Source organism: Eptatretus burgeri, chromosome 3 (genome assembly GCF_056783735.1).
Source record: "Eptatretus burgeri isolate ZD-2024b chromosome 3, Ebu_testis_v1, whole genome shotgun sequence".
NCBI classification, from domain to species: Eukaryota; Metazoa; Chordata; class Myxini; order Myxiniformes; family Myxinidae; genus Eptatretus; species Eptatretus burgeri.
This window is the reverse complement of record NC_140963.1, coordinates 144,434,582-144,447,461: the sequence shown is the minus strand read 5'-3', so window position 1 is coordinate 144,447,461 and position 12,880 is coordinate 144,434,582. Positions and strand designations below refer to the sequence as shown.

The 12,880-nt window shown below is 37.5% G+C and overlaps 1 protein-coding gene across 7 annotated transcripts in view; it reads right to left on the bottom strand.

Moving 5' to 3' along the window:
- Positions 1-10,742: 10,742 nt before the first annotated feature.
- LOC147031212 (WAS/WASL-interacting protein family member 1-like) overlaps positions 10,743-12,880 on the bottom strand; it is a 113,207-nt gene continuing 111,069 nt past the window's right edge. For all 7 annotated transcript variants that reach the window (XM_085876060.1, XM_085876059.1, XM_085876058.1 and 4 more), the window contains one exon: positions 10,743-12,064. In XM_085876060.1, the coding sequence (XP_085732186.1) occupies positions 12,009-12,064 (56 nt within the window). In that variant the 3' untranslated portion in view covers positions 10,743-12,008. The remainder of the gene's footprint in view (positions 12,065-12,880) is intronic.

Below are 12,880 nucleotides of genomic sequence, written 5' to 3'. Positions count from 1 at the left end.
AAAATACAAATTTCTCCTTGCATATTACAGATGGTCTTATCTTTTCTTTCTAAAGCTTCATCCATAAGGTTTTTATTTTTTGATACCTTTTCTTGTTTCATTGCTTTTTCTAGTTTTGAATATATTGCCAGAAGGAGAGGAGAAACTTTTGTTAGAGATACCTTAATTGATGTTCTTCCAGGTATACTAAAAGCCCTTCCACTGAAGTAAATTGAAGAACTCATCATATCCACCATAATTGTTTTTATCCAATAGTTGTTATATTTATCTTTGTTCAATTTTACATCCTTGACATATTTCTCAGCATCTTTAACAAATGAAGAGATTGATTGAAACTTGTCTTTTGTGTCTTGAAACATTGTATTTATTAAGTGAAAAAGTTGGAGGATAAAATGGTTTTAAGCACAGATTCACCTGTAAAATAAACGAAATTTTCATCAAGAAAATTTTAGTTTAAGCACAGATTCACCTGTAAAATAAACGAAATTTTCATCAAGAAAATTTTAGTTTAAACACAGATTCACCTGTAAAATAAACGAAATTTTCACCAAGAAAATTTTAGTTTAAGCAAAGTTTTATTATATAAATATGGTGAATACAACATACTGCGATGTTTGTAATCACGAATATAAACATTATAGAAAACACCTCCGAACCAGCAAACACACATTTAATCTATTTCACAAAATATCCCCTCTTGAGTTGGAAAGAAAACATTGTGATACCTGCTCAAAGGATGTTTTGAAGAGTAGTTATAATAGGCATCTTCAATCACAAAAACACAAGAAAAATGAGTTTAAAGTAAAGGGAGACTATTATATTGAAAACACTGATGGGGCATTTAAAGGGCATATAAAAATCAGGATTTTTCAATTTGGAGAACCCGGTCCATCATCAATAGTTGAATCAATTGAAATAGTGAAACCTGATGTTGAAAAATTTATTAAAAAGACATTAAAAGAAATGAAAACTTTAAAGTTTTATATGGGAGTGAAAATGAATATGAAAAGACAAGATGAAGAACAAACTCCTTATATGAGGACAGATCTTCATTTTATAACATCATTTCAAGATTTTTTGAATAGTGGGGTTTATGAAGAACTATCAAGACAAGAGGAGGATGTTGATAATACAGTGGTAGGAAGTGGATTCAATATTAAAAAAATCATCTTTTTAGATATACACATTCTAAAAATCAAACCCTCTTAAAGCTTCTTCTTATATTGAATTACCAAAAGAAATAAAACTAAAGAAGGCAGTTGTTAATATTAAGAACAATGATAATAAATGTTTTCTCTGGTCTGTTCTTGCTCACTTTCATCCACCAAAATGTAATTCAGAAAGAGTAAAACAATATATGAAATATGAGAATACCTTGGACATTAAAGATTTTAATTTCCCAATGCCACTAACAGATATTCCTAAATTTGAGAAAAAGAATAATCTTTCTATTAATGTATATGGATTAACGGATACAAACAAAGTTCAAATATTAAAAATTTCAAACAACTATAAAAATGAAGAAACACACATTGATCTTTTATATTTTAGTGTTGGAAAGAATTCACATTACACATACATCAATAATTTATCAAGATTAATCTCTTCTCAGGTATTCAGAACAGCAAACAAAATATATCCTTGTAAGCGATGTCTTAATTCATTTCATACAAAAGAACGATTAGAACAACATTCAAAATATTGTAGTAATCATAAATCAGCTGTAATTACAATGCCTAAACCTGGTGAAAAGATTTCTTTTGAAGATTATAATAAATCTATCATGCACCCATTTGTGATATACGCTGATTTTGAATGTATCCTTAAAAAGATAAATACTGCTTCTCCTAATCCAAAAGAACCATATACAAATAAATATCAAAAACATATTCCTTGTGGTTTCTGTTATTATATCAAATCATCTGTTGGAGAAAAGTATAATAAACTTGAACAGTATAGTGGAAAAAATGCTTCACAAGAGTTTGTAAAACGATTAGAAAAGGATTGTATAAGACTAACTAAATTAATGAAAGAAACAAATGAACCGATGAAATTAACCATAGAAGAAAAATTAGAATTTAGAAAGAACAATATCTGTCATATTTGTGAGGAGGAAATTGAGGAGTCTAAAGTTAGGGATCATTGTCATCTTACTGGTAAATATAGAGGTCCCGCTCATTCCTGTTGTAATCTTAATTATAAATTACCTTCTTTTATTCCAGTCTTTCTTCACAACAGCGCCAACTATGATACACATCTATTTATAAATGAACTTTCAAAAACACCAGGGAATATTTCTGCCATAACAAACACAAGTCAAAAGTATATTTCATTTACAAAAATGATATTCACAAAACCTATAACTCGTATAAGGTTTCTTGATTCTTACAAGTTTATGGGAACGCCACTAGCCAACCTCGCATCAAATCTAAGCTCCACGGGCTCTTTTCCAAATCTTAATTCATTCTTTCCAAAAGAGGAAATTCTAACTAAAGAGGAAATTCAGATTAAAGAGAGAATTCAAAGTAAAGAGGAAATTCTAATTAATGAGGAAATGAATGAAGAAATTCTTACTGAAGATGAAATTCTAATTATACAGAAAATTCGAACAAAGAATGAAATTCTAACTAAAGAGGAAATTCTGATTATAGATGAAATTCTGATTAAAGAGGGAATTCTAACTAGAGAGGAAATTGAAACAAGGAATGAAATTCAAAGTAAAGAGAAAATTCTTACAAGTAAGGGAATTTATCCTTATGGTTATATGGATTCATTTATGAGATTTAAAGAAACACAACTTCCTTCAAAAGAAAGTTTCTATAATAACCTTTATGAAGAAGAGATAAGTGATAAGGAATATAAACACGCACAAGAAATTTGGAAAATATTTAAGATAAAGAACCTTGGAGAATATGAAGATTTGTATCTAAAAACAGATGTTTTATTGTTAGCTGATGTGTTTGAAGCTTTTAGATCACTCTGTCATAATAAAAATTGTTATGGATTAGATCCTGCCCACTATTTCACAGCTCCTGGTTTAGCTTGGAGTGCAATGTTGAAAATGACAAAACAAGATATAGATTTAGTCAGTGATGTAGATATGCTTTTGATGATTGAGAAGTCTAAAAGAGGTGGAATATCACAAGTATGTTCAAAAAGATATGCTAAAGCAAATAATAAATATCTTCCAAATTATGAGAGTGAAAAAGATAGTAATTATTTGATGTACTTTGATGCTAATAATTTGTATGGATGGGCAATGTCTCAATCTCTTCCTTATGGTAAATTAGAGTGGGTGGAAGAAAAGGATTATGAAAAGGCTTTGATGAATATTGTTATTTCTTCTCAAGAGAAATTGAATGACAAAGAAGAAGGTCATTATTTTGAAGTTGATTTGAAGTACCCGAGTTATCTTCATAATAAGCATAAAGACCTTCCTTTTGCATGTGAGAAAGAAACCCCAAAGAAAGAATGGTTCAGTGATTATCATAAAAGTTTTAATATTAAAGGCAAATCAACAGAAAAGTTATTAACAACATTCTATGATAAAGAGGGATATGTTTTGCATCAAAGGAACTTGAGACAATATTTATCTGCTGGGTTGAGAGTAGCTAAAATTCATAGAGTTTTAAAATTTAAACAAAGTCCTTGGATGAAAAAGTATATTAAATTCAATACAGATATGAGAACAAATACAAAAGTAAAATTTGAAGGGGAATTCTATAAATTGATGAATAATGCTGTCTTTGGAAAGACAATGGAGAATGTTAGAAACAGGCAAAACATTAGATTTGCAACATCTTGGAAAGAAGCTTCTTGATTGATAAATAAACCAAGTTTTGAGAGAGAAGAGGTTTTTTCAGAGAACTTTTCTGCTATTCATATGAAAAAGGAAAGTATTGTCATGGATAAACCAATTTATATTGGAACAGCAGTTCTTGATTTATCAAAGATATTGATGTATGATTATTTGTATAATGATTTAAAGAAAGAGTATGGTGAAAATGCTTCATTGTTGTATATGGACACTGATAGTTTTATTCTAGATATAAAAACTGACGATGTTTATAAGGATATGAAGAAAAACATTGGAGTATATGATACAAGTAATTTTAGTGAGAAGAGTGAGTTATTTTCAAAAAAGAATGAAAAGGTTATTGGCAAGTTTAAGGATGAGTTGGGTGGAAAAGTAATGAGTGAGTTTATTGGATTGAGAGCAAAGGCATATGCTTATAAGTATGGTGATCAGATTGATAAAAGGTTAAAGGGAATAAAGAAATATGTAATAAAGAAATCAATAACTTTTAGAAATTATTATAATTGTTTGATGAATAAGAAAGAAGAATATAGGAAAATGAATACAATAAGAAGTTATAAACATAAGATATATAGTGAAGAAGTAAATAAAAAGGCATTCGGAGCCTTTGATGATAAGAGATTTATTTTAGATAATGGAATAGATTTTGTTCCATATGGATATTGTATGATAGAGTGTATAAAATAGATTGTGTTCCATATGGGTATTGTATGATAGAGTGAATAGAATAGATTGTGTTCCATATGGACACAAGTTTTAACGATGGGAAGATGGGTTAGGGTTTTTAAGGGCTACCGCCGCGTTTTTCACAATATATAAATGGTCGAACCAAGTATTAGTCAAACTAAAGAGTGGAGAAAATCTCAGTCTTGGTATATAAATGGAGAACATAATGAATGTGAAAAATATCAAATAAGTCTTATTGAAAAAATATCTAAAACAAAGGTAAATAAAACAAATATGCGAATCAATTTAAAAACCAATAAGTTAGAGGATGTAAAGAAAATAATAAATATGTTTGAATGGACTGAAAAATTTGATGGTTATCAATTGAACAATGGAAAAATAATTTACTACAATATCAAAATGATATGCAACTCAGTAGGTGGTCAGATGAGATCATTAAGAGAAGTTTATCATTTCGTAATGGCACAAAAGGGGTATCTTAAAAAATATAAAGATTCAAATGTTTTGTTTTTCAATATTTTAGATGGGGATTATTGTGCAAAGAAAATTAAACTATTGAAGGAAGTTGAGAATGAACAAATGTTTATAGGTTCAATGAGTGAGCTAAACAATATGCATTGGTTATTTGATAAAGAGTGCCCCGAGGCTTAGACGTTTCAGATATTTCTTTAGAATCACCTTTAACAAATCTTTATCTTGTTGTATGGGTTATTTGATAAAGAGTGTCCCGGGGCTTAGACGTTTCAGATATTTCTTTAGAATCACCTTTAACAAATCTTTATCTTGTTGTATTGCCTATTTGAATAGAGAGCCCCTAGGTTAAAAGGGGAAATAAAAAAATGACCGTTTTTACAGCCATTTTTCCCTGCTGTGCAGGGGTTTGGCTTTTTCTTGAGGCAATGTTTTATGGCCGGATGCCCTTCCTGACACCAACCCTGGTCGCCTCTTACGACACACAGGGATATGGTACACCTATTCTAACCGGGGCATACACCGGGACCAGTACACTGGCACTCATTTCGCCGACCTCGGAAGGAAGGCAGGCTGAGTCAACCCCCTGGTGTTAATTCAGCAGCCAACGGGATTTGAACTCAGGACCCTGGGATCCCAAGCCGCCACCCTAACCACTAAGCCAACACCAGGCTCCAGGTTAAAAGGGGAGACAAATAAATATACCTTGGGCTAAAAAGGGGATTTATTTTTTCAGGGGAAAAAAAAGAAAAATTTCATGGCTGAAAATCCCCCATTCATTTACATGGGGAAAAGTGAGCCAGAACCAGTATTCTTTCCCTACTGCTAAGGATCGTTTTATTCTTCATCTCTGGCAATGCAACAGGCGATTTTGGCATGATCCTGATGATCCAACAACCATTGCAAGTTCGAAATCCACATTTCTAACCTCCACCCTCCCCACTCGAGCAGCATCATCATCATCATCTCCAAGCTAAATCTTGTGTTTTCTATTTACGGCACAGTACAATCCAAGCAGTATGTAATATGTTTACTCTAACCCACCTCTGTTTTGGAATAAATTAAAAAGGTAAAACTCTTGTGTTTTTGTTTAACTTACACTGTATTTATATTTCTTTTGATGTTAACATGCTTTACATATATATATTTTACATGTTTATTTCAATTGTAATCTGTTCATTTCTGGTTACTGTCCACCTTCCATGATATTTTCTCGAAGCCCAGTAACCGATCCCCCCTTTTCCCATTGGTCCTTGATTTCCACTTTTGCGGTTTTAACTATCAGGGCATTTTCCAGGAACCTAAGCCCCATGATATTTAAGGATTTACTGTTTTTGCAAAATATAAACTATCATGTCATGGCAGAGTATATATTTACAAATATAAACTATTTTGGTACGGCAAAGTATACATTTACAACATAATGATCGTATCATGGCATCATCTAAATTTACAAAATATAAACGATCGTGTCAGGACATAGTATAAATTTACAACATATAATGATTGTGTCATGACATAGTATAAATTTACAAAATATAATGATCATGTCATGGCAGAGTATAAATTTACAAAATATTGTTGCGGTTGAGGAAATTCGCAAAGCACCATTCAGGTTCCGTAGGTGGGATATCTCTAAGTACATGTGTAGTTAGCCCCAAACCCGTTGTTTAGAGGGAATAAATGTGATTCATTCAGGCTGCGACCCTTTGAGATAGCCGTTTTTCTGTTCTATCTTTATTTTGAACCAACCACGTCTCAACCGCCATCACACAACAACCACCAACCACAATTCCACTTCACAACAACAACAACAACAACAACGCCAACAGCCACGATCTTTACCTTCACAACTCGCTCCCGCAAACATCGCATCACCGCCATTCCAAACGGCACCATGGCCATAAACCACCACCATAAACCCTCCACCACCTTCACCTCTCTCCTTCCGCGGCCATTCCCGCACCACCTGTGAGCACCGAGCGTCGGGCTGTACTGGGCTCGTACAAGACACGCGCCGAGCCGCGAGTGCAAAATGCGGCCTTTCCGAGGAGAATTCGGATCAGGAATGCTACACGCCCACTTCTGATCCATCCAATCAGCAAGCGCGGTGCGGTTTGGCCCCGCCTCCAGGCGCATCTGTGTGGAATCGAGATATGCAAATTCTAGGATCAGGGAGATTCACGCTGCTTTTTCTCCATCCAATGGGCGAGCGTGGCACCACCCCCGAGCTCGTCCTGATCCGGAAATTTGCATATGGGTTTTCCTGCTGGCCTATAAAGCGCCGAGCGCAAGGTGAATCTGGGCAGAGTCGGCATTGGAAGAGTCGGTTTGAGCGGAGAGTCGGCCTTGGAAGAGCGGAGAGTGTTTTGGGCAGTCAGTTTGGAGCGCGGAGTGGAGTCGGGAGGAGAGGGCGTCCTGGTGGTTTTCGGCAGTCGGCTGAGGAGAATTGGGGGAAGAAACCGAGGAGTTCGGGTCCGAGGCAAGGAAGACTGCGGTCGGCGACGAGGTCGTGGTGGAATCGCTCGTCATGGGACCCAAGCAAGCCAGCTATACTCTTCCCCCAGAGCATCAACAATTCCCCCCCCCCTTTTTCCCCCGCGCTGAGATAGTGCGAAAAGGGGGCCCCGTTCCCACCCCACTCCAAGCAGTGCCAACGAAACCCGCGAAGGAGCAAGAAGTCGGAGCACCGCCGCGGTGCCACATTTGCGGCTCATCACAAAGACGCGGGTAGGACCCACCCGGTCTCGCGGACCTGACCGCTCTTTCAGGTCCTGCGCAAATATTGGCCCACAGGCCCCGTCTGCCCCCTTGTCTTTGAGGGTGGCCCTTTTCTTTTGTTTCTGTGTAAACGTGTGTGTGTGGCGCCAGTCTGGTCAAATAAAACTGTTAAGTGTTGCTGTGTGTCGGTCTTAGTTGGTAGTATCTCTGCGTTATTGTTTCTTTTGTTACATTTGCTTTTTGTGCATAATTGTTTTAATTGTATATGTGTGCTCTCCGTGTGCCGCGGAATAAATGTGCATCATGTTGAACTGTTTTCCCATTTCGCTTCCTCTTTTCTTTAATTGAATCTCCATCTTGCTTCACGTAAAGGGTTGGTAGTGGGCTTAATACGCTTAATTAATTATTGGGCTTATTAATCTTAATACGCTTAATTAGTGGGCTTAATTAATCAGAACCGTCGAGGCCGACGATAACACCGCTCGGTTATCCCGATAGTTCGGAACGGGTCGCTTAAGCGGCCCGTGTCCCGAGTCGACCTGCGGCGAGGTGCGGTCGCCCGGTCTACCCTCCGCGTGGGTACTTAGGTAGGTCGAGTTTGGCGAACAACCCTATCCCACGCGGGTGGCCGATTGGCACGATCGTGGTGAGGCCGAAAGGCCCACCCGTGACTAGCTCCCGGCATTAGTCCGAGAGGGTCACAACGGAATTGTCCGTCCGGTGGGCGACGTGCCGCGATTCGAGTCACGTGGCAGTTCACACGCCGGCGGGCACGAATTCGCAACAATATTGTTACGGTTCTAGGAACCGTATGCATACAAACATACAATTGTGCCGAAGTTAGTTATGCCATTAAGTATATGTGCAGATATAACCCTTCCTTGTGTATAGTGGGAAAGCAAAAGGGGGTGCGATGTGATGTTTTTTTCGTTAGATTCATAAATATTTATCTTCCCTCCATTACGTTCCACTGTCCACCTGCGTCTCCGGAGCCTCGTTTTTCCGAGGCAGAATCTTCACGTTCGCAGTTCCTTTTCGGCTTCTCCAAAAATTCCAATTCAATCTTGGCTGTACCACCGTCCACCTTCCTCAAACACGCGTGGAGTGGGTGGGCTTTCCCGGCCTAGCCAAAATCCCGCACAGAAAGGGTGGACCATGAAGGCCCTGTCCAATCAGGGCGGACGGTGACGTCAGCTTTGCCAAGGCCCCTCCTCACCCAGGGGGATCTATAAATTATGACACCATCCTCAGAATAGGGTGAGAGAGTTTGGTGGGTTCGTTGGCTGGTTGCATCGAAATAAGGAAGGTCGTTAGTTGAGTGGTTGAGTTCTTTGGATTTCTGTGGTGGAGTCTTGAGTTCGGCAGTTGAGTTTGTCCCTTGGTTTTTGGTTGAAGAAGAAAGGTCGTGATCACGGAGTGCCTGCCCACTTCTCGCCTGTTGTGCTGGTCCGAGTACACCGGACCTTGACCGGGTCTCGTTGGGTCCAATCTACTGCCCCGTTCTACCTTGGACTCCATGCTCTCCACTCAGGTTCCTTCGCAGACACGGTCTCCACACGTGCGGCTGTGGGTCAAAGTGCACGACATCTGTCGGGTGCCGCACCACGGAGCATCCCTTCCCTTGGAACGTTCAGGTACCAAAAGAACTACGACCTCAGCTCCCTCCCTCCGTGGCTGCAAAAGTCCTTTGCCATTCAACTGGGTATATTTTGTCCGAGTGTGTGGTGCCTGTCCATTAAGTAAAAACTATAAGTTATTTGATCATTGTAATTCTTGCCTGTATTATTCTCGCAACAAGTCTGCTCTGTGTCCTCTTTTGTAAGTTGCTGTAAAATTGTCGCACTCCGTCTCTCTTCTGTCCCCTGCATAACACACCAATAAACTTGTTCCTGTATCACATGTTTTTCCTTACCTTGTGTAAATAAATCATTTTAGAAATGTTCCCAGTTCGTTTTTGTCTTTTCCTTCATTGGTCCAGCATGGTTCGGATCTGAGTTTAGCCGGGTCATTATCCCCGATAATCTGTTCATTCTCGCCGGTACGTCTTTGGCAGTTCCGCTCGGCTGCATCCGATCCGGAGTTGGTACTCTACCGTAGTTGGTAGAATGATCCGGTTCTGGCAAGGCGTACTGAGGGCGTGGTTCCCCGGTAGTCAAAACCGCGTGGGTAATTAGGTAAACATATTACACCTGGCAGGAAGACCCTACGCTACGCGGTAGAGGTATTGGCGTCCACGATCGGTTAAGCAACCCGCCGCGTAATGGAATTAACCGTGAGCAACGGCCTACAATTCCGGGAGTCTGGTGGGAGATGACATAATTTCCCCCAGCTCGTGGTCGTTCTCGCCACCGGACCCGGCCCGCAACAATATAAACGATCGTGTCACGGCATAGTATAAATTTACAAAATATAAATGATCATGTGACAGAGTATAAATTTACAAAATATAAATGATCACGTGACATAGTATAAATTTACAAAATATAAATGAGCATGTGACATAGGATAAATTTACAAAATAGAAGTGATCGTGTCATGGCATAGTATAAATTTTCAAAATATAAGTGATCGTGTAACGGCACAGTATAAATTTCCAAAACAAACTATTGTATCAAGGAATAATATAAATTTGCAAAATATAAACTATTTTGGCATCGCAAAGGATAAATTTACAACACATAATGATCATGTCATGGCATAGTATAAATTTACAAAATCTAAACGATCATGTCATGACATCGTATAAATTTGCAAAATAGAAGCAATCATGTCATGGTATAGTATAAATTTACAAAATATAAATTATCATGTCACAGAATAGTATAAATTTGCAAAATATAAGCGATCTTGTCATGGGATAGTAAACCTTTTCAAAATATAAACTCCAAAGCATCACAGCATAGTAAGAATTTACAAGATACAAACGATTGTGTCACGGCATCGTATAAATTTACAAAATATAATCCTTCATGTCACGGCGTAGTATTAATGTAAAAAAACAAACTCTATCATGTCACAGCATAGTACAAGTGTTAGACGATGAGGCAGGAATACAATAAGCATTTATTTTTGCAAAAACATAAGAAAAAAAAATAAGAAAATCAGCTGTGTTTGTAAAAGATGATGTTTCACATTTTCATTTTTGCACCAGTTGCAATATTCAGAAATGCAACAAACAAATGTACACTGAATTGAAGGAAATACATAAACAGCATCAACAAATGTACGCTACCCCCGTGTTGATGTCCACATGGCGAAGCACAGCCAAAGCACCCGGGGCAACTTTGGTAGAAAAACAAATCAACAGCGGTTTGAACGGCAAGTTCCACACAACATGGTGCAACAGCAAAGGAGAGAAGTCATAGAAATATGAATGGAACTGTTGACTGGTATTACAAGTGCTTCTAATATAAACACTCGTTAATAAAATATTAATAACCATCTGATTGCAAGGTGGAATGTGGAATTAAACTGTATTCTTTGTGGTGTGTTTTTGTACAATTTACAATTAATCCCCAAATATTGTGAGTACTTTTCTCAACACCAAGAAAACAAATTTCATTCTCATGCACTGTTACGATTTAACTGTTTTTGTTGTATTTTTACCAAAAGCAACCTGCATGAAAGCATTTTGGTGAAAGAGGAAACTGCAGCCCTTTCCAAAAGACCAAAAGGCATGGCCTGCTTCATGTGAGAACATGGTCATATCAGTTTGAACAAAACTCAAGGTATCACCAAACACAATGGCTCATCTTGTAGATGGTTTTTACCAGAGTTGAGTAATTTGGACGGATTTAATCAGTCTTTATGTGGATGAAAGTAAAACCATTGTTACTTCGTTGGACTACCCGAAACAAGATAATACATTTGTCCGAAAACAACTAATGGTAAAAGGGTATTGCACTGTTTATAAGCTTGAAGAATGAAACAAAATGCAAAGTTTTTCAACTCAGGTTTTGTGAGGGCAAAATTACTTATTATTGTCTTCATCTTTGAAATTTAATAGAATATACATTCAGCTTAAAGTGCCTCCAAGTTTATGAGTTTTCATAAACTATAAAATGTTTGTGTAATCAATCCCAATGTTTAAATTCAATCAACTCTTGCATGAAGAGTTAACTATCTGTGAAGAAAAGGAAGGCAAAAGGGAATGAAGGTGCAAAACATTTTATGTGCATGTAGAAACAGTGATTTTTCAAGGAAGGTGCACATGCGATGTTGAATTTTCAATGGCTCAGGAGAGTGCAAAAAATCCATGCAAAAGCAAACTCCAATGGAACAATCGCACTTGTGTCTCCATGTTCAAAGGCAATCAGCGCAAAGGGGGAACTGGAGGCAAAACATCCCGATGGGAACGCACAAACTCATCTGCAAAGGCAGCAAGAGGATGAGTGCGATTTAGAAAAGACACACCATCATGTGATAACTTGTCTTATGTGTGCATGCGAACTCGACTTCAGCCCAACTAATCACAACAAGACTTCAAACAACAAATAGGATACACCATTTGGCTGAACTTGCATGCTCTGTACATTTTGAGGCCTGCTTGCAATTATGAGCTGTTCTTATTCATTAATGTATATAAAAGTACAATAAAAACAACAATATAATTTTTAATACAAATGTCGATGAGCCTTATATTGGGGAAAAGGAAGTTGAGACATTGTTACCTTCAAAAAACAAGTAATACCATCTTGGGTGGCAATCGGATTGTGATAGCTCAATCGCTCATTTACAAGTATAAACAGAGTGTGTAATCCTTAAGGATATTTAAACACGACTCAACCTTCCACAACAACAAAAAGTACTTCTTGTCCAAGTCTGAATCTGGTTGGTGGTCACTGGCTGCATGACAGTAACTTTCCTCCTCCACTGCACTTCTTTGCTGAGAAAATGGTAGAGAAGGATTTTTCTCCAATATATGACATCAAAACGCAGATATAGAGGGTTCCAAAGAGAACTGGTGAGCATGAATTAGAGAGATCATTGTGTGTGAATTATCGAGATATCACTCGGTGTGGATGAGAGTCTAATCTCCAATAGTGATATCTCTTTCATCATCAGAGAGATATCACTCAGCATCAATTAGAGACAGATGTCACTAGGCAAGGATTAGAGAGAAATTTCACTTGGCGTAGATGATACAAATTTCACCAGACACGGATTGTAGATTTCATTGGGCAT